This window comes from Corella eumyota, chromosome 1 (assembly GCF_963082875.1).
Source record: "Corella eumyota chromosome 1, kaCorEumy4.1, whole genome shotgun sequence".
NCBI classification, from domain to species: Eukaryota; Metazoa; Chordata; class Ascidiacea; order Phlebobranchia; family Corellidae; genus Corella; species Corella eumyota.
In genome coordinates, this window is record NC_137490.1 from 123,846 (window position 1) to 146,310 (window position 22,465).

General features: G+C 31.8%; 4 protein-coding genes and 1 long non-coding RNA gene across 6 annotated transcripts; 2 read left to right on the plus strand and 3 right to left on the minus strand.

Moving 5' to 3' along the window:
* Positions 1-1,112: 1,112 nt before the first annotated feature.
* LOC145750405 (uncharacterized) lies at positions 1,113-4,918 on the plus strand. Its single transcript, XM_082566443.1, has 2 exons — positions 1,113-1,798; positions 4,243-4,918. The coding sequence occupies exons 1-2, from the start codon at positions 1,153-1,155 to the stop codon at positions 4,512-4,514; spliced, it is 918 nt and encodes a 305-aa protein (XP_082422569.1). The 5' UTR covers positions 1,113-1,152; the 3' UTR covers positions 4,515-4,918.
* Positions 4,919-8,577: 3,659 nt separating this feature from the next.
* Positions 8,578-22,396, plus strand: LOC145763110 (uncharacterized). Its single transcript, XR_014288258.1, has 3 exons — positions 8,578-8,687; positions 11,181-11,235; positions 21,496-22,396. It is a non-coding gene; the product is annotated as an uncharacterized LOC145763110 (long non-coding RNA).
* Positions 12,846-14,859, minus strand: LOC145760953 (uncharacterized). Its single transcript, XM_082574548.1, has 6 exons — positions 14,554-14,859; positions 14,337-14,448; positions 14,109-14,187; positions 13,782-13,985; positions 13,491-13,687; positions 12,846-13,332 (listed from the first exon to the last, which is right to left on the minus strand). Exons 1-6 carry the CDS (start codon positions 14,582-14,584, stop codon positions 13,167-13,169), a joined length of 789 nt encoding a protein of 262 aa, XP_082430674.1. The 5' UTR covers positions 14,585-14,859; the 3' UTR covers positions 12,846-13,166.
* On the minus strand, positions 15,843-17,882 carry LOC145760969 (uncharacterized). 2 transcript variants are annotated; one of them, XM_082574550.1, is made up of 6 exons: positions 17,763-17,882; positions 17,619-17,703; positions 16,593-16,799; positions 16,343-16,512; positions 16,166-16,242; positions 15,843-16,085 (listed from the first exon to the last, which is right to left on the minus strand). In XM_082574550.1, exons 1-6 carry the CDS (start codon positions 17,837-17,839, stop codon positions 16,051-16,053), a joined length of 651 nt encoding a protein of 216 aa, XP_082430676.1. In that variant the 5' UTR covers positions 17,840-17,882; the 3' UTR covers positions 15,843-16,050. The 2 variants fall into 2 exon arrangements, with proteins under 2 accessions (XP_082430676.1, XP_082430675.1); XM_082574549.1 differs by having other exon boundaries at positions 16,581-16,799.
* Positions 18,880-22,153, minus strand: LOC145763094 (uncharacterized). Its single transcript, XM_082574731.1, has 8 exons — positions 21,910-22,153; positions 21,671-21,782; positions 21,178-21,417; positions 21,036-21,110; positions 20,868-20,942; positions 20,726-20,800; positions 20,487-20,656; positions 18,880-20,336 (listed from the first exon to the last, which is right to left on the minus strand). The coding sequence occupies exons 1-8, from the start codon at positions 21,978-21,980 to the stop codon at positions 20,141-20,143; spliced, it is 1,014 nt and encodes a 337-aa protein (XP_082430857.1). The 5' UTR covers positions 21,981-22,153; the 3' UTR covers positions 18,880-20,140.
* Positions 22,397-22,465: the final 69 nt, after the last annotated feature.

Consider the following 22,465-nt stretch of genomic DNA (forward strand, 5'->3'; position numbering starts at 1 on the left):
GCGATGACAACTTTATCACGTGATAAAAAAATGATTATTGTAACAAATTCGAAGATTAAGATAATTGACATCGAACTTGAACAAACATTCAACTATTACATCACAATGTTAGATAACATTTTTTACAAAATATGATAAAGTTAAATTTGATATTTGTGTTGTTATAAATTCTATTTTTTTCAAGAAAAACCAGACTTTAAATGACTATTTTTTGGAAATAAATTCTAAAGAAAATAAAGTTTTTAAAACAAGATTATTTACAAAGTTTAAAGTAGCATATGTCACTTGAAACAAGGTCAACTTTTTATTTACCTAAAACTTGGCCGAACTTTTAAACAACTGTCAAATTTAATTAAACATATGGCGTTAAATCTTTGCTTAATTACTGTAATTAAGTCGGGTTTTTAGAAGAAAAAAATCTAATTTTAAATCAAGAAACTTTTATTTAAAACTTCGCGAAATATTTTATTTAATTTAAAAACTTTTTGCAGGGTTTGGTAAAATAAATGTTTTGGAATAATTAAGAGTTTTTGTCAACAAACTTTTTTCTTAATTGTTAACTTGGCACACGACCGCGATAACGAGAAGAGAAAAAAGATTTCGAAGCTTTAAAACTCGCGTCAATTGTTCGATGATGTCACAATCGTTCTAGAATTGGAGAACAAGCCATTGTTATAAAATTCGAAAGATAAAAAAAGTAAAAAGTTTTGGTTTAATATTAAGTCAGGAAACGTTTGTTACGTGACAATTTGTTGTGAGGCGACAATGTTCCCTTTATTACGTCACAGACCCAGTTTGAGTTCACATGTCGAGGAAACTCAGCTTGAGATTTCAAACGGATGTACCTGTTATGACGTCACATTAGATATTGTTGGTTAAATAGATTAGTAACAAGGGCAATGTTTCAGTTTGTCGGTGACGTATTTTGGCAGTGATGACGTAGTTTAAGCTAATATGACGTAGGATTAGGTTTTAATCGAAGTTGTTTGTTTTAAAATTTCGAGTTCTAGAAATCGCGAAAAAGGCGACGATCGAACAAAAGCGACGCGGGTTCGAGACAGTCTGCATTATGACGCGACAGTGAAGTTGCATGGAGCCGAAGCTGAGTATTTAATTGCTTGTTTTACTTCTTAGATCACTTTAGTTGAAAGAATGAATTTTAATATTTTAAACCTCGCTAAAATGTTTGTTGTCTTGATCGTGGTTTTCACGTTGTTGTTGGCCGATCAGGAAGGCGCAGAAGCCCGCAAAAAAAATAAGAAACGATCGGGCTCGAAACGAAAACTTAACCGAACCAAAGAAAACAAGAATAAACGTCACCGTAGACGTCATAGTTTACGTGATGATGACATCACGGACGATAAAGAAGCGGACAAAATAGCTGCAATGATGACGTTGTTGAGGAAAGAAAAGGAAGCGCGAAAATCGCGGAAAATCGTGAAATCGTCACACAAAGTGACCGAATGGACCGACGCTTCGATGAATATTGGATCAGAATTCCAAAACAAGATTTTAAAAGTTAAACATTCGGCGACCGGGAAGTTCGGATACCACATCAAACCCCACAACGTGTTCGGAAAAGTCGTCCACATTCTAGATACCAACAGCGAACACCATTATGGGTGCTCTGACGTCACAATCATCGACGAAATACCTCGAAATGAACCCTGGATCGCGTTGATTAAAAGGGGAAAATGTTATTTCTTCAACAAAATAAGTTTGGGCGAGAAATACAACGCCAGCGCGGTTGTAATTTACGACGACAAGGACGGAGACATCCAAGTCATGAACACTGCAGGTAAGCAACAAGTTTTAAGTTTTTTTTTAAGTTGAATAAAGTTTAAAATTCTAGTTTTTGGGCTCAGTTTTGGTTTAATTTTAATTCTAGAACGCACAAAGCGCTTATTACAGACCGGAATTAAACGTCTCGCGCTTTCGACAAATATTTTAATTGGCGTCTTTCATGGAACATCTAATCCGCGAAAATCGCGGTTGTGACAATGTCCACTCTGCAGTGGACAGTGACGTCATAATGAATGCTTTATTTTTGTTTCCTTGTTTTTGTTCGACCTCGACCCAATTCTCGAGAAAATTTTGTTTTAAAATATTTTCAAGTTGGATCGGATTTATGTTTTTACCTCGCATGTCGACCTTCGTTCCGCCTCGTTGCCACGCTCCCACTACTGTGACGTCACACTCATAATGGGGCTTTGTTTCAGGGTTAAAAATAGAATCTACTGGGTCAGAGTTTTGGACATTTTTTTTTTATAATTTGTTAACTGTGACGTAATATTAATAAATCGAGGAGTGATGTCACTGGTTTCTAGAATATCGCAAGGTTTTAAATTTTAATTGTTTTCTATGACGTCATATTAGTGGAATCTATCATCGCGATCTCATCTTTTCAGCAAAGTATTCGGTTTCACTTTTGAGAAAAAATTCGAAAATTTTCACCGAAATTTTAAAATTGTTAAATTTTTCGAAGCGTGAAGTCACACCTGCATTAGCGTCATAAACATTGTGACGTCATAAACGTTGCAGCAATATAAGTCGCGTTCGAGTTTTGTCGCCTTTTATGCAGCGCGCGATGAATATTAATCGCGTCGTAAAATCATTCGATTAAGATTTATTACTTTGTGTTACGTCACAATGCAACGTGACCTCACAGAAGGAGATTTTAGTCACGGTCAATGAACATTGACCACGTGGTATGAGGTCGCGGGGGTCACGTGGTCATAAAACATTGTTTATTGGTTCGTTAAACACGTCGTTGATTATGACGTAACAGTAACGTTAGTTCACTAAAGATTTCGCGATTCTTGTAATTAAATCCGACCCAAAATGAACAATTTTTGATTGTTACGAAACAATGTCGTCCCGCAAGTTCAAACAAACCCCGCTGTTCCGACACAATTCGTGTTTGTTTGTGATTATCACGTCACAATAAGAGATTAAAAGTAAAAGCATCCGTGTTTAATATTTACGCCCAAACGTCGGAGCCAGACCTGCCTACGTCACTGAGAAACATCCTGTAGGAAACAGGTCCTGGTCCTTGTGACGTCATCATTGCTTACGTAATTAGTTTAGGAAACAAGGGATTTAGTTAAGAAGGAATTACGCGTTCCAGTTTGATGACGTCACTTTCGCTTCGCTCGAAATTTATTGATGTTGCCGACGTAGAACGCAGCGACGCGAAACGCCCAGAACTCAACAATTAAGTTGTCAGACTTTCCTGTAAATCAGAAAAAGTTGCGTTTGTGGTTGAATTATTTTAAGCTCAAAAGATGACAGGCTGTCTTCAGCGCTACAAGATATATCCATTAACATTATCACGTCATAGAAGGGTGCAACAGGCTTCTGTGACATCATAAGTACCATTGTTTAAAGTTTTGTAATTAAGGGCGCACCTGTCGCTTTAGTTTGTTTAAATTTTAAGTTTGGAGATATTTTCATTCGCGGAGTGACATTTCTAGGTCGCGATTATTTCTCCGCTTATCAACAAAATTGTGGCCCAATTTAACATTTTGTGAATATTTTCGAGCCATTTAATATCGGTTTTTACCCAACGAAAACAAGTTAAGATTCGATCCTTCGATAAAAAGCTTTGAACTACCAGCTAGGTAGCTTCTATGGTTACCAAAATTCAACTTTTCTTTACATTTAAACGACGCAATTTCAAACGATTTTATCGCGCAAATTCTCGAGCAATTTTCAATACGAACTGCACGAGGTCTTACGTAATTAGGTTTAAGTTTATAAACAATAATAATGGCGCCTTTAATTCTTAAAAGTTTTTATTTTTGTTAAAAAATTTTAATTCTCCTTTACGCCCGAAATCTTGGCGACAATTTTAAAATAAAAACAAACGCACCTGTGAGGTCACAAGTGTATGACTGTGACGACATAATTGTATGTTTCTTAAATATATAAGTGTCGTGTGAGAGGATAGTTTAATAACAAGTTGTGCAAATGTGCAGTTGTTAATTTCTAGTTCAAATCTGGTGTTTTAAAGCGGATAAAACTTTCAGATTGAGGTCTGGGCTTCCTACTTTATAATTACAGCGGATTATTAAACTTGTAACTCGCTTGTTTGTGAAAAACAAATTCTATTATTCAAGATAGTAATCTGCTCAGCCTATTATTATTATTAACCTCGCGAAACTTAGTTAAGATCAAAGCGAATTATTATTTTTTTAACATTTCAAGAAACCCAAGATTAAAATTTTAATTTTATTTTTTTAGGAACCAAGGTCGTTTCTTTGATGATCAACCTTCAAGATGGGGACAAAATCGCTAAACTGGTTGACTCAGGGGTCAAAGTTTATGCAAATATAACGGTGGGGAAGTACCACACTGCTCACGAACAAACACCGCCACCAATCGGGAAATCTCAACAGTTGTCGTCCACCGAAGCTGACGTCACCAACCTAGGTGGCGGTAGTGGTCGCCATTTATTTTCACCGTTTTTATGTATCTTTGTATTAGTCAGTTATTTGTTTGTGCATAATAGTTGAAAAACTTCAAATTTTGTTGAGTTCTTATAAAATGACGTCACGTTTATGACGTATGCGGTCATGAACAATAGTTTAACGCCGCGAGGATGTTTTGAGGACAATCAGTTAACGTTCTACCTCAGTAAAAATGCAAATTAGAAAAAATCCCATTTTATCGTTTTTTCACTTTTTTACACTTCTCACATTTTGGTTATTTTCGTGCAAATTTTAAAGTTTTTTCACATTTACAAACACTGAAGATGTTTTCTTTCCAAATTCTCACAATTTTCACTTGTTTTGCATTTGTTCCCTATTATTATTATTATAAGTTGTAATCTTTTTTATATTTTTATTGTGCGCCTTTTTATTGACAATTCTGATTTTGTATTTCATATTTTTGTATAATAAATCAGAAAAGTAAATTATTTTGAGCTTGATTTGATATTTTTAAGAAGTTGCTTTAACAATTTTCTAAAAAAAGATTAAAAAATGCTATAGAAATAAAATATAATAAATGTCATCAGCAATAAGTTACAACCTGTCAATCAAATGTCATTATCCAATCACATTAATTGGATTGCGTCAAGCTCCGCCCATTTTGAACAATAACAAACGGACAAAATTAGCCTAGGCTAAGTTTAATGGAGAAACGACAAAAACAATAATTTAGGCGATATAAAAGAAATTAAAGGCAGATGTTTGTCAATAAAATGATTAAAATAAAAGGTAATTTCACCGTATTCTTAAATTTGTTTTAATTAATTAGTTAAAATATCTTAGAAATACAAAAAACTTAGCCTAAATTGTAAATTTTAAAAAACAAGATGGCGGCGATGCTAATTTCTAATTTTTTTATTGTTCTTGTAATTTTTTGATTGAAATTTCACCAACATAAATTTATTTAAATTAATGTTTTTCCTATATTTGTATTTAAAAAAATCCATGTAATTTGTTTTTTGTTATTTTTGTAATTTAGTCAGGAATTTTACTAAACTAGGCTAATTTTTCAATAATTTTGATAGGAGAACAGTAATCGTTTGTTTAAAAGCATTACATAGTACAACACGTTGTTCAACTTGGTTATCTAATTAGAAGTTTTGTGCTTGTTTACTAAATACAAAGTTTATCTATTTGTTAGAATTATGCAAGGGCTTTCTTACACATTGTAGAAAACTTCGGCCTAAGCTTATTTAATAAAATGATCGAATTACCGACGATTTATGATTCATAAGAGCGCGCATGGATGCCCAATAACAATGCAGAATAACGAGATTAATGGAATTGTTCCAAATATTTTCGTAAACACAAAAATTTTGCCGACTTAAGTGTTTTCAAGGTCACTTGTTTTACTGTAGAGGTGAGGTTTTTATGCGCATTGTTACGCGAAACAATAGCGATTATGATGTCAAAACAGTTTTTTAAAAGTGGATTGTTATGTTAAAAAGGTCAATTATGTGGTCGTTATTTTTTCAAAACACAAAAATTGAAAATGAGAAATTTTTTGTTTGTTAAAATAATATTTGATCTTAGCTGTAATAATAAGATCACGTTCGAGCACAAGATTATATTGTTACGTCACTTTAAATTCATTGTTATAATGGTTTTATCGCGCGAAAACGCTCGAAATTTGTAAAGATGTAATTTTGATCCCCTATCATAACAAACGCGATGGAAGTTTTAAAAATAGAAATTTTTTTTATCGGACAAATCAAAACATTGAAAAGTTTTTCTTCAAAATATTTGACCTTCAATTTTGGAAGGTGTTTACGAATAATTGCCAAAGAAAATAACAATCGCTTATTCTACCCCCGACCGCGGTCATATATTGTGACGTCATCATACAAAAAGGTCGTTAATTTGCGCGACATGGTTAATCCTGAGAAACGAGCAAAATTTTGGTTTTATTCAATTCCTAGAAATAATAAAGAAAAATATTGTTATTTATTATTTTGTTTCGTTTTAAAATAATTCTGAAAGTAATTAAAATAACATTAATTAAAAGCTTGTGTACAAACAAACATTACTGAAAAATGGCGATAAATTAATGTTCCTTACACATCATAAAACATAACTTAACTGAAATCATGATTTAAGATTCTTTTGGTGGCTACAAGACGCGATAAAATAACTTAAGTTTTATCGCATGCAAACATTGTTGTTTATTAACTCGTTAATTTTGTTAAATTTCGTTAATTTTTTTCCGGGTTCTTTAAACAAGTCGAGACTTGATATTGTTGGTCACGTGGTTAAATATCAAAAAATAGGGGTCAGAACACTTGGCTTTACTACAAGAGTTTATGAGTTCAATTTCCACTGCTCTCATGCTGTAGCGCCCTAAAGTAAGGTGATATAAACGGTATGAACTCCTGCTGAGCCAGCACTTAATCAGCAGCATAATTATCGGGCAATTATAATCTCTATAATATCCCAAACTACCAAAGGCAACTTGAGACTGGGTCGGGGTAATCGTGGGTTGTAATGTTACAAGGGTATCTCATTGCAATTTAAATTAAAAAAAAAAATTAACTTACTGCATAATTAACACAAAAGTCAATACTTTCATTTATTGTCTCTCTGATCTTTAAAGTTATTTGACTCTGCGGCACCACCTTGCGGTTGAGTATTTTTTAATTAAAACTCAACCAAACAGTAGCAGATAAAATTGCCTAGCTTGTAGTTTAAGGTAAATACAGGATGTGTTGCATTAACTTTTGTTTTCTAAATAAGAATAACATTCAGGTGGTGGTCACATGGTTAAATGACTAATAACGGTTTTCGTTTCGCAATAGTTTGCAAAAACTTGAAACAAAAATACAAATTATAAAGACTGTCGAGTAGTTGTTTGTGTTATTACTGATTAGCGTTGTTCGTAATAAATATTTACCGAATCTACCATTTTGGAACAAATATGTTTATTAAAATTGTTATAGCTACTGTGTAGGGGATATCATTTTAATTAAAACTATAAAAACGAAAGTTAAAAGTTACATCACGGGGCAATAAAGTTTGGTTTGGCCTATAAAATATCGTTTCATTTTAAAACCAGTTGTAAAGTTTTGAATATAGTTGAATTGCTCTGTAAAGGAGTTTAGAACAGCAGTGAAAAAGCAGGTTAGTTGCGCAAAAGACAGAATTATTTTATTCTTATCTTTAAATATCAAATTGTATGCATGTAAATGTATGCAATACGTTTTAGCAAAGTTTGTAAAGTGTTTTAACTTAATTTACAAAATTGTTTATAGTTTGAACAAACCGTTGTCAAGATAGTCTTTAAATAAGTTAAGTTTAGAGTAACGTTAATTTTTATAATTACCCCAAAATCTTTAAATGTATTTTTTTAAATGAAAGCTTAACAAACGATTCAATATAATAAGATATTTTTCGAACAATAATTAGGATTTTGCTGACCGGTTGTGGGCGCTATCGAGTAATAACTTAGTATAAGTATGAGGAACCTATAGATGGCATTGAAAAGGAACTCGAAACTAGATTGCAACTCGTTCTGTTTATCTTACCATAAAGCCTACACTAGTTATTTATATCTAGCCACTAGTTAAATGGAAAAAAATTTAATAAACTAAAAAAATTAAGTTTTTGATTTTTATAAATTGTTCATTTTTATACATTTACTATAAAAGAAAAAAGTGTGGTTTGTTGTATGCAGGTAAATATTTGTTGTGCAAAGGCAAATATTCCGCCACGTTACGACAACGATTAAATGATAATATAGCCTAAATATTCCATTATATGGGATGGGTGATCAAAGTGAAGTGTTTAAAATATTTTACTATTCACTGTAGGTAGAATTACATTGAATCATGTGTTTATGTGAACGTATAGAATAAACTGGATAATATCACTTCGACTTGGTATTTGGGCAAAGTTATGACGTGTATAACGGTCGTTGGCGCCTGAAGTATTTTATTTACCAAGCGTAACCTTAACGACTTCCTTGTAGCGCGCGCTCTTTATTAGTTAAAGTTAAGCCAACCGTATCCTTGTACGCAGAATTAAAAGTTAAGTTGAATGTTGGTATCGTACTTATAATAAATTGAAGTAGATTTACATTAAAAGTGAGTTATAATAATAACTTGACTATGTTGTTGTATTTAGAGCAAGTTGTGTTGAATGTAGATTTAATTTAATAAAATTATGGATTTATTTTCTCACAGTGGAGATTGTATAACGTCAGAGGTGAGTAATGTGATACGTAAAAATAATTTTGGTTGGCGCTAGACGTCGCTAAAGAGCAAATAGTTTCTACTAAAATATATATTCGAGACCAAACTTTAATGTTGACGTTTTAATGAAATATTCAAGGTTTAAATCAACTCCTAGAGGGCGCCATAGACCCAACAGCAATATTTAAACAACATTTTCCCGCCACATTAGCAATTTAAACATAATAACAAACCGTACAATAAAAAAACAAGACATTCATAGCCTGCTAGTTATTTAATTGTTGCAAGTGGTATTACAACGTAATCACTTTATAAATTATCAAGTAACTTCAATATGTTACGTTTTTATTAAATACGTTTTTATTAAATAATAATTAAATAACAAAGATACCACAAACCCCACATGGACATGTTAAAATAACCGTTTTTATTTAGATTTTTATCCTTTTAATTGAAAAAAAAATGTTTTAGTACAAAAAAAATAAAGCCTAAATTTTAACGGTAAAATTTAACAACTAAATCAACCTATCCAGCTATTTGTTAAACTTATTCAACTCAACGTTAAGTAGGTTAACCTTACAATACAGCATATTACTTAAATAAATATTTTCGTCACTTCTAATAATACCCCGTATTTGTTATTGTGCGTGAGGTTTGAACCTTGTACCTTTATTGTAGCGGCCTCGACGTTGGTAAACGTATTGTAGCGGCCTCGACGTTGGTAAACCTTATTAGGTAGTCTTATACGCGTCATAACTTTGCGACAATAACATGTTTACTTCATTTAAAGTTAAATACCCCACATATAAGTTTAGGGATTTTTCTTTATAAAGTATCGGGCGTTGTCGTTTAATTTCAATTGTTTTCTATTTTAAAAAAAAGGTCGTTTCGACACCCGTGTTACCTAGCAACATAATTCAATGTTTTTGGCAACAAAAGTTATTTCAATATGACAAAAAAAAGCAAGTTTAAGCGATTAAAATTGAACACCATTTTGCCACCAACGTTTAAACTGTGATGTAATAATACCCAGTGTTTATGACGTAACTTAAATATATATTGTTGGGTAAACAGTTGCGATTTAATTTCGCAATGACAAAGCATTTTTAATTAATCAAATTAACCCTGGTTTTTACCCTGGGTACGAATTAAAACCCCAATTGGGTATTTGTCGTTGAAAACAACTTAATAATGTTACTTTTAGGTGAAATAAGTGTTGCTACTTATGTTTATTTTAAATTTGTAACATAAAACTATTTATTTGATATTTTCATTTTTGTTTAAAGTTTGGGTTTTATTTGCTAATATTGAAATCTGCATACAACTAAAAGTCCTCTCTTTAAGAGCTAACAACATAAATAATGCCTGGTAAACGCCATAATCCCCATAAAAAAGTTTTGGGATTTTTCTTTATAAAAAATCGGGCGTTGTCGTTTAATTTCAATCGTTTGCTATTTAAAAAAAGGTAGTTTCGACACCACGTGTTACTTAGAAACATAGTTTAATGTTTTTGGCGACAAAAATTATTTTTTTCAGCAAATAAAATTTAATACAAACATATAAAATATGCGATGTAATAACTTCGCGATATTTGTTTATGACGTAGGTAAATACATATTGTTGGTTGAACAGTGACAATATAATGACAAAAGTTTTATTTTATAAATCAAATTAACCCTGGTATTCTACCTAGGGTTAAAGTCCCGATAAATTATTTCACCTTAAAAATTTATATTACTTTTGGGTATTATAGGTGTGATGTTTATTTTGTACAATGCCATTTTAAAAGTAAAACTAAAACATTTTGAGTCCATTTTACCAGTTTAATTGTAAACTTGGTTTTATTTGCTAATAATAAAGTTTACGGACGACTAAAAGTCCCTAATTTTAAAACCTGATAAAATAAATGATATTTGTTCGATATTAAACTTCACAAACACAAAAAGGAAACTTCGGTTTATTATATCCGGTCGTCCCCATTGTTCTACAACAATCAAAAGTTAAACAATCGATTTGTCGTTAATTAAGATTTAGAGGATGTTGGGCATCCGTTTACGTCAATTAAACAACCGCTTAAGTTTTTTGCTTATCACGGATATTCAAGGGTTGCATTTTTTTATAAATGCCTCCTTGTATTACCACATGTTCTACATTTATCATCCATATATGGTGTAGGCCTCTGTACTATTGCTTTTAGTCGTTAACTTGTTTAATATTGAGTTACGGTTTACTTAAAATTGAATTATCACTATTTGGTATTCATTGTTTATGACATGTTTTAAATCATTAAATTGATTTTGTCATTTTTCTCGTCGCATTGTTGTAATATTAATTGTATATATTTTTATTTACTTTAATTAATGTGCGAAAAACATGAATAAAAACAATTAAATGACTAATATATATTTCTCCCACTTCATGTACATTTTTATTGTACTTAGCCATTCAACCTAAGTGTTTTCCTTTATTTTTAATTTAAATTTAAACAATTTGTTTTTTATTTTAGCTCAGAAATTCCAACCCCCACGAAAAAAGAATTTGACAAGTCTCCACAAACCACAGTGAGTTGTTGTTAGTTTTTGTGGGTATTTTAGTTTGAATTTTATCCCCTTTTCCATTCTTTGCATTTTCTGTCATTCAAAAAAGAGAGGGTGTTGCAAATAAAACAATAAGTTTTATTTTTTATTTGTTTATATTTTCATGCAAAATCTTACCCGAGAATAATATCAAATATTACCATAACGACCAACCTTTGTTTTGACAAATAATAGTGACGTCACAAGGGCATGTCTGATCGTGCCCGATCACGCCACTACCTACGTCATTCCTGTGACGTCAAAGGGTATACTTTGCAATACCTTTATTATCACACCACTTTTTTGGGGGTTTCGGTTCCGTCTTGAATTGCAGTGTCAATTTAATTTTTCAAACCTTTTTGTTTAAATCTACAAAGTTAATGTAAATAATCGGTAATATCTTGTGTTTAATATGTTGTTTGTGGGTTCACAATATTTAAGCTAAGACAGTTTGAATACCAAACATAATTTCTTTAATAAACAACCAACGTTACTATTTCAACTTTAAAGGTCATTTTATAATTTACTTATGATACCAAGTTTATAACAATTGGAACTGGGCTTAAAAATTGTAATTCGATACCATTGGTTGGTTGCCGCATCACGTGTGTGTTGTGTGACGTCAATACATCATATGACCCTACGTCACAGCCGAAGACGTGGCCTTATGTTGCCCTTCTTAGAAATATTTTCAAAACCGGTCCAGACAAATGTTGGCTTAAAAGTGTTGCTAATAATTTTAAGTTTTTGTGCGAATTCTTAATCCCCTTTAATGTTAAAAATTTAGTCAGTATTCCCGTTTAAAAAAGGTTTAAAAACAAATATTCAAAAATTGAGTTTACAAATTGTAATTTTATATTTTCTTCTGTTCGATTGGTTCATTTTTTTCTATCACAAGTTTAAATTGACGTCATAGTCATATGACTTTATTTTTCTACGACGACGTGGCCTTTAGGTTAGGGTTGCACAACTGCAAGAAATATTTTGAAAATTTGTTCCGGACCAAAATGTTGAAAACTGTTGCTTATAATTTAAGTTTTTGTGCGTAGTTAAACCCAATACTCAGTTGATTTGTGCGATTTAAACGTTGCAAAATTAAAAACAAAACATGTGTTTAACATAACAAATAACATTTCAAAACAGGACAATAATTTTAAAATTTTAAAAAGGTGGTTCTCCGTTGTTAACAATTGTTCAAATAGCAGGGTTGTAAGGTTGGCAATAAAGAGCAATTGTGTTTATTGAATTAGTAGCAAATAACACTTTTTATGTTGATGGTTTGTGCTATTTAAAATTTAAGTTTCGGTAATGCTTGGTTTGTTTTCGAAACTGACATTTATTTTGTGACACAAACATTCACAGTGGAAAATTTTATAAAGTTATTTATGATAATTGTTTTATTGACAATTTGTGTTGAAGGTTCTAGCGCAAATGCTTTCTTTTGTTCAGTCTGGTGTAGTGGAAATTTTTAAAAAACTTTTCCATAAATCTTTTTATTCTTATCTTGATTGTTTGTCAAAGAGCGACAAGTGCTTACAACTAGCTTATGTTTAACTAAAGTAACTGTACTACGATAACTTGGTAAAAACGAAATATTTGTTTTAATTTACAGCTTTTATTTGTCTACTAAAGCACTTTTAAATCACACAAAAAAACATTTTTAATTAAACATTGCTAAGTATAATATTGAAAGCAAAACCACTTTAAAAATTGTCTTTTTTTACAGTTAACTTTATTTTATAAAATTTCTTTTAAAAACCCAACTATTTACTTTAACTTTATATCCAGACTGGGCAATACGAGCCAGTAAACGTTTCTTATATAACAGAAGTCACATGAATCACATGATTATCAAATTAACTGTGGCATATAAGCCAACCAGCTTCTATGCGTCTTAGTGGGTTTGTCGCACAGTTTTAGGGTGGCATTAACGCAAAGTTTTCACTCGAGTTGTAGGCTGTATCTACTTGTTGCTCCACAATGGGGTGGGTCGATCTTACATCGCTCGTTGCTGTTGCAGTTTTTAACCCCTTAAGGTCATCTTCCAGTTGTTTCAGTTCATTTATGTGCTCTCTTTGCATTCTGTCAAAAAAAAAAGGAATAATAAAACTAATTTTTGACCTGGTTTTGTTCAATTGTAGTTAAATATTTCAACTCCAGTACTGTTACCTGTTTGTTGACGTAACCAACACACCAACGACACAACATATTTAATTAAACCTTGTTTTAACACAACTTACCTGATAATTTGGGCCTGGGTGTTTTGGTTTATCATATAAAGCACTGACCCAAACAAAACAGCCAAAATTAACATTGCTACGGTTAAGCCAATAAGCACTGAAGTGGTGTACTCTTGATTCTGCTGGTCGCTATCGTTCGTAATTTGAACGAGGTCCGTTACCCGGCCCTTAAGGATGTTGATTTCCAAAGCTTGCTCCTGTAATGGTAAAAATTGATTTAAAAAATTGTTAAGCCAACGCCACTTTACTGCTTACAATAAATTGAACGATTTTTGTGTTGTGTGGCATTACCTGTAATGTGGCATTCAACACAGCAATTTTCACATCCTTATCTTGTGATGTCATATACAAAGAACAAAAGCGGTAACAAATTTTAGCGTTCTTAGCAGTAAGGTTTGAACATTTGGCTCTACAACTTTCGCAAGTCCTGCTGGCCCCATAATAATAATAAAGTCCATTTTCCATTTCACAATCAACGTCATCACCGATAACTTGCTGTAAACAATAATAATATAAACAAGTGTGTGTGATGTCATTTTGTGATGGGAATCCTATTGAACTGAATACACCATTTTAAATCTTGTTTAAGTAGTTTTTTTATTTTCTGTTAGAACTTACTTCGTTTATCGCGACGACTTTAGTAGCAAATTGTGTAGTCGATAGTAGCGGATACAAGTCCTCCACTTCTATTCCAGAACTAAACAATTATGATGTCACAAAGTTATATAATGTGTCTTTAACTTATTGTTATGTTGAGGCATAAATTCTGGGTTTTACAAACATTGTCCTTATTAAAAAAAAAAAAATTTTTTAAATATTTCCACACCATAAGTTTTTAAAACTCACCTTCTTTTCATTTTTGTGTTTTCTTCTCCACTAACCCCAGCTATTAGTCCAACAACAACAAATAAAGCGAGTTTTTTAAACATTTTGCTACTTTGAAATATCAACATAAAATCTAAGAAATAATTTACGTGTTATCACGGCACTGAGTTAGTGAAACTGACTAAGCTTTCTACCTAACAAATGTAACTCAGCATATATTGTTGTGAGAATTGCTTACCTTCTAGAATATTCGAAAGTTTTCCATTCATAGCGAAACATAACACCTGATAACAATAAAATATTACGTAGCTTACTCCCCACCGTGTTGTGTACGCATAGGGTGTGAGTTTCTCTTTACAGAAACAACTTTCGTCAGTTTTTCATTTTTATTGGCGTCAAACAACGAACAACATCTCACCAAAAGTTTGTATGTTGTTATGTTTACATACCGCCCCCTAGTATTAGTTAGAGTTACACAAAGTAAGATTTAAATAAAATCGCTTTATAATTATTTATACTACCCGTATTTTTGTTCAAGTTTTAACGTTACGTTTGTTAAAGTATCTTTACCTAACTGACTTGCTCTGTTAGTATGGTATAGGCGCTTTATACCTAAAATATTAAAAACTTTAGCCAAGGGAAATTACCAACTTTTGCAGACGGTACTTAATTTTGCGCACGACACTTACACGTAGTACACACGTGTTGTTCAAGCGCTATCTACATGCTTAGTTTATTAAAGTATCAAAACACAAGCAATTTACTTGATTGAACCTATTTGTACTTATCACATTTTTCCTAAACCTGTGAATTATTTTTAAAACCCATTGTTTCCCTTTAATTTTATTTTCAGTTTAAGTTAACAAAATGCATTGCATCAAACAATTAAAAAAAATATTACAACCAGTTATACCCAGGGGTATTGTTTTCCTGAATATTTAAATTTTAACCTGACAGAATTCTACCTTTTATATCACTTTAAAACCAAGGCATTGTTAGCCTTAAGTTTACCCCAAGTACAACTCATTGGTAAAGGAGTTTACTCTATATTTTGTCTTAAATTAACCTTCTTAATATGATGGGTTTATAAACATGCCACTTTAAGTTTACTTGTGGACACCAGGATCATGTTACACTAGGAGTATTTCCTGCTAATTGGTTACTACAGGTCGATAACGTACGCGCCATTGCGTTTATTGGACTATAAACCTTTCGTTATTGTAAATATCGTAGTGTGCCATGGGTTTTCACTGTGGAAATAATGTTTCATCATCGCCTGATCGCAACTATAATATATATTGGCTTTAAATAAACAAAGATAAAATATGTTTCCCGCCAAATGTTCGCGCCAACGGTCGTTACTATAGAGACTGTGTGCGTTTAGCTATTTGATGGTGTAACGCGAGGTTATATTTAACTTTTGTTTAAAGATGCGGTTGTTACAGTTCGCATAATTTTGTGATTAAGACTGATTTTGACAAGTTTTAATTAATTGTTTAGATTTTTGATTATTTAAAACAAAATATGTTCTTTTTTTTGGTTTTTATTTCATAATATTTACAAAAATTAAACACAACATTTTTACGAAACACAAAAAAATTCTCGGCTGATCTTTTTATCATTTTTTCATTCTCTTGGTTTCGTCGTTGCTATGGAGATTTACTCGTTGTTAGGGATCCTAGTTGTCGTGTCGGCCATGACGTCATCGTCGGTTTCTGTGACGTCATCTGGCTAATTATTGAATTGGTCGTGCGTGCAGTTGAGGTTCGTCTGTCATAAATTAAAATTATTTTTTGGAGTATGCAAAATTTATAAACTTGTTTTGTGTTACTGTTAAGTTTATAAAATACCTCGATGGTTTATAATGGTTTCTAGTGGCCGAGGTCTGCATCGTTGTCGTTGGTTTCCTTTCTTGTTTTTATGTTTTCTACAAAACGAATCAGGGTCGTTACATATTTGTGGGAATTACTTAAATTTAAGGTTGTTTTAAGGGTTTACTCAATTAAAATGCTTTAAAATTGACTTACACTTGATATATGACGAAACAAATCACTATTGTTACCACAAAAGCGATAGTTACGGAAGTTAGAACGTATTGTTTGACTTCCAATGTATTTACTCTTGTTATCAGATCTTTGATTAGTTTTTTGGCGACTTTTTCTCTTTCTTTCATCTCCAATTCCTTCTGCTTGTATTTCTAAACAATATTGTGATAAGTTATGAACCTTACACCTACCTAAAATACTTCTAACTTATATATTTTACCTCTATCCTTGCCTTGTTTTCGGTTTCCTTTATTTCCAATGCTCTGTCGAATTCCAACTTCAATAAATAAGCCTTGCAATGCCTGTAGCAGTATTGTTTTTGTGATGACGTCATGTTTCTACATTCGAGCGAACAATCGATGCAGGCCTTAGCTGCGTCGTTATGGAACCAGAACAAACCGTGTTCACTTTTACACTTGGTGTCGCCCGCGATAACACTCTGAAAACAAAATTATATCAAATTGAATTTAACTTAATCGTAAGATCTTAGGTTCGAGTCCCTTCTCAGCTTATTTGTTGCTAAATTTGAGCCCAGATCTTATGTCGTTAAAATTAAAACGCGTTTTATAATGGTTGGGTAAAGGCAGTATTTCAATATTCTCACAAGTCAAAAAGTAAAAAAGTGAAACTCATGAAACCTGGTGTTATTTTCATGTGTATGCTTAATTTAATTTAAGGTAAACAACTCCGGGTTTTACTATATGGGATACAAAGAACAGGTTCAATGTTTAAAGGCATAGGCACGGGTTTTAAAATTGGGAAAACGACGACAATTCGTGGATGGAGCATGCTAGTTGGTATCCAACATATAGGCTTGTGCTTACTTTGTGCATATGGGCAATTACCTAACTTTTATTGTGTTTTACCCTACCAAGTCGTTAATTTTTGCTTCAGCGGGATGGCCCTAATTTTGTTTGTTTGAGCTATGAATTTGTCGAAAAAATAAGAAAATGTCTTTAATATGGTTGGTTGTGTTTAAACCCCAAATCCCAAGGGTTAGTGTTAAATTGATATACTTAACATGTTTTTCCATATAGTATTTGCGGTCTTGTTATAACACAGAAGGTTTGGGAACATGAAAAATATTTTGTTACTTGGCTAACCGTGGATACCATTTTGAATGTTTACATCGGCGTATTTTGTAACCCGCCCCTACAATTGAAACATTTCGCTCCCTCATTAAAGTATCGTTGTAAAGTAGGCCGTGTTAATATAAGGTTTTTTACACGTTTATATATTCAAGTTGACATAATCTTACCTCTGTCACTTTGACCACCTTGTTAGAAAATATTTCCATATTGTTATCGAACAATCCTCTACTATGACGTAGTTCTTTGTTCTTCCTAGAATTATTAAATTGTTAAAACCGAACCTTTAATTTGAGTTTATTTATTTCTCTTACTTTCTGCTTAAGTTGCTGGTCGACGAAATTTGTTGAACGAATCCAAAAGCGATCAAAATAAAAATTAAAAACTTCATTTTTCTTCAAAGTTGAGTAGATGACGACTTGTAACACTTCATATGTTAAATGATAAAGTTATGGCTTTGGGCCACTTTTTAAAACTTTAATTTACTAAAAACACTGCGCGGGTATTTTTAAAACGGGGAATAACCGGGTTTTTTCCCCATTACAGATTTATTTAAAAATTCCTTAGTCATTCTGATTTTACTTTTGAAAAGTTTTATAAGATGGTGTAAAGGTTTATTTTATAAAAACAACTCGTAAAATAATTGTTACAAAGATTTTAATTGTTTAAATTAAATAATTTTTTTTTAAATATTAAGATTCGAATAATACAAAGTTTTATTTTGTTACCTCGGTCATTTTTTTAATGTACAAATTTTAATATTCCGTAATAAACTAATTTAATGTTGTTATTGTGAATATATTTTGTTGGTTAAATTGTTTTGGTTTAAAGTTGTTCTTGGGTTTCTATATCTCCATTTGTAACCAACTTAACCTCGTATCCCACCCTAAACGCGTCATATTTACGATGGTTAAAGTTAACTCTAGGTTAAGGTAGTTTTAAATCGTATTATAATCATGTGATTTACATTATATTTCAATTTCTGACTTTTTAAAAAAGCTTGAACTTTAGTGAACTTAAACCTGCCTCCAACACACCCCTGTTGACATTTTTAGGTAAATATCGGTTCTTTAAAATCAAGACCGTTTTGTTCCGCCCCCTTTACTATTGCCAAACTATTGCATCAGAATAATTCTAAAAAAAGTTTTTGTTACAGAAATGTGGTTTGCCAGGTTTTTGGTGTTTTACTTATGATAACCGTTATAAAAATAACTTAAAGTTAAGATAAAATTATTTAATATTAAGTTGCAAATTAAATGTTAAAATTTTGTTTTGTTTGTTTGGCTTTATAGAACACATTATACTTTATATATCCAAAAGTTTATTATATTATTTCTTAAACGTAATTCATGCACAAAAAGTAATTTTAACTGAAAGCAATAAAAAACTTAATAAAAAGTTAATAATTTCCTAAACAAGTCTGTATATACATTATGTTTAAATCATAAATTTATTGAAAGTGATCCATAAAAACAAAGCATACCAAAATATGAGTATATAATAAGAATTACTACATAAACGTGTATTTACAAAATAAAATATCTGGGATAGTACTAAAATACGGGATGCGGGAAGTTGCGGGAAGTTAGCCCTTTAGAAATAAACTGCAATCATCCCGCAGTAAAGTACAAAAATTCCGTCCCGCAAATTTTTGTTAACGATTACATACGGTCCCGCACTACCCGCATCCCGTACTTTAGTATTGCCCAATATCTGCTGCATTTCGACTAAATATACTCAATGAAACCAATAAAAGCACACTAAACTACAACATAGATATTACGATGTAACGACATTAATATAGATATAAAATATGCTACGTTAGCGATAAATGTTTATGTACAAGCTGGGTAACAACAAACCATTCATGAAAACACACAAGATTAAAAGTTACTACATGTGGAATATATACTGTATGCGATGACAGACATTCATTAACAATTATAAAATGTCGAAGTATTTACATAATCAGGATAGTAAGACAACACAGGCAGAAGTTTTGATCAAATTTTTAAACTTTCAAAAATCCAAATTGTTTCATTTAAAATTTCGTCTTCGATTTAAGATTGTTTCTGCCTGTGTTAACATTTAAACTAATGTGATGACGTCAATGGGTTATTAATGACGTCATTCCTTGCGAAATCACCTAGGCACGATGACGTCACAATAAATGTGACGTCACCGTGTCTAAAAGGTTGCGCATTCGCACAAGATGGTATCAATTTGTTAAAGAAAAAAAGTTTTTTTGTTTTTTAAACAAAGTGTGGGACTTTATCAAAATATTTTAGAACCAATATTAATGAATATCTCCATCGCATAATAATTTAGAATAATATTCATGTTTTTGTGTTGCTTTGTAAAATATTTAAATCGGGTTCAGGAAAAATTTAAACTTAGTGTAAGTGCTTTGTAATTATAACACAGTTGTTTTAAATTATTATTTGTAATATTTGTGTATAATGTTGTTTTTTTACGTAAAACTAGGGGCTAAAGCTTAATTAGTTGAAAGTTCTGCGGCCCAAAATCTTAATGAAACATGCCGCTACCGTATATATTAGGGAAAAACTTCTGAAAGTTTGTGAAAATTTGACTTAAAAGAGACCTAGTTATTTTAAACTAAAAACATATTATTGCTTTAAAGGAAAATGTTCAGGGTCGTTCCAAGTGATTTTTCATAACCTATTTGTAATGTTTAATTGGCTTGCGATAAAGGGCGGGCACCTTGGGCACCCACGTGACCTTGGTCTCGATCCGGTTCTACCATGGGACCGTCTCGCACCCCGTTGTTGTTTTGTGCAATATTGACCTGGTTGTAGTTGATCATTGGTTGTCGATCTCCGTTGTTGGGTCGACAATTCAACTTGCACATCTTAGGCCCCCCTCTGCGCCTTTAAATTTTAAGATTACATTAGATAGGTTATACATACGCACTTAACTAAAGTCATGGCGTTTTTAGAATTACAACATTTCAAACAAAATAATATATTGCAATAGACGACCATTTAGACTCTTAAACGTGAGTTTAAAATGAAACTTACACAAACATCCAGATGAGCGCGACCCAGCCAGGTATTCCCAATATAAGAGCAAATACAGCTATACCATACAGTTTATCGATATCTGATTGCATGGCTTCAATTTTGTTGCCCAACTCGACGTTCTCATCTTTCAAATCTGTATTTGTTTTCTCGTACAACTTTGAAGTATTCTAAACAAAAAATATCATAACTAAACTTGATTACAAACCGAGTTAAACTAACAAATAATAAGTCCCTACCTCAAACTTGATATCCATCAACTTTATTTTTTCTTGTGATTCTCTTTCCATTTTGGTGTATTTGGTTTTCAATTCCTGACAAAACAAATTCATAAAAATTAAAAAACAAATTATTCCAAACTACTACATTTATAAAACTTACATTAATCGTTTCCTTCATTGTGGTAAACCGAGTCTGAATGTGGCGCTCAAAATCAGGGAAATTTTCCCTTAAAACCTAAAATAATAAACAACAAAATATAACAGAATGTTGCTTACAATTCTATAGCTCGACGGAAGAAACGTTTTACGTTAACCTTGTTTTTTTTACCTTTGTTTGATCAGATATATTGGCGATATGGTCTTTAAAAAGCTGGTTTGTTATTGTGTGGTTTGTCTCTAAAACCTGGACACAAATGTTATTAGTTTAAGTCGTGAGTTGTATTTATTAAAGCTGGCGAACTAAATTTTACCTCAATCCTGTTCTGTAGATCAATATTTGTTGAGTTCAATTTGTCCATTTCTTCCTTAACTTTCAACCAACCAATAAACTCCGAGCAGTCTCTAAAACAGTTTTGCCTTTCTCTTTCTTCTAATCCTTCTATATTCGAGCAAACGTCTTCGCATTTCTGGCATTGCTTCGCAGCAATGTTGTACAATACAAACGGAGATTTCAATTTGGCCTGGCAGACCGATGTCTGGTTTATGATGTTCTGTAAATATTAAAATATTTGTTAATTACAATTACAATAAACCCTTTTATAAATCTAACGCTATATAAACTTTTGTAGGTTAACCACGCAAACGAAGCTAACCTCCTGCTATATTTAAACAACGAAAAGGGGAACTTTGCAACGGAAAGTGTATTAGAGCGTAAAACCCAGAGTATTTGATGATTAAACGCCGTTCTACCGTGACACTTGCGACATACTGATAACATTTAACGTCATAATAGCAAACACTTACGTCATGGACCCTAGCAACCTCTGATGTAAAGGCGTTTTTAAATTCTTGGTCCTTAAGTTGGATTTTAAATAGTCGTCCGTAATCGTTTTCCATGGTTTGAACTTTGTTTTGACTGTTTAAACATAACTATAATTAAACAATTATGCTATTGTTCAGTTATTTGTTAAATTTAAATTTGGAAAATAACAAATTAATGCTGGTACTAATAATTGTCGTTATAATGACGTCATAATAGTTACCTTGACACGTAGCTTGAGTCTGTAAATGCTGATATAAACACAAGGAAATTAAGAAATAAACTTTTCAACATCTTGTTTTAAATAATTTTTGTTTAAAGTTAAAAATCAAATTTATTTTCCGTTTTAACTCTTTACTTTTACCAATTGTGTCTTGTTTAATTAAATAAACCTGCAAACCAAAAGTAACAATCCTATAAAATATATTATTTAAAAGTCTAGCCAACATAAAACCTCTAGCTTAACATCTTTTCTCTGTCATAAAACTTCGTCGGTGTCGTATTATTTATAGCTAGCTTAAAAATACCTTAAGGTAAAGTACCAGGGGAACCACCTGGTAAAACATTTTGGGTTGTTTTTCTTGTTCTTTAATATTTTAGTTGAATCTTTTGCTTGCTCTCTTGCACTGTAAGTGGCACAAAAGTTAATCAATTTTGGTTAATTATTGTTTGAAAATTAAAAAATTGTTCTTATTTAATAAAACCCTTTATATTCATTTCGATTTTTTATTAAAAAAGAAGTAAAAGCTATTTTGGGGGGATTATTTATTTCGTCGGTT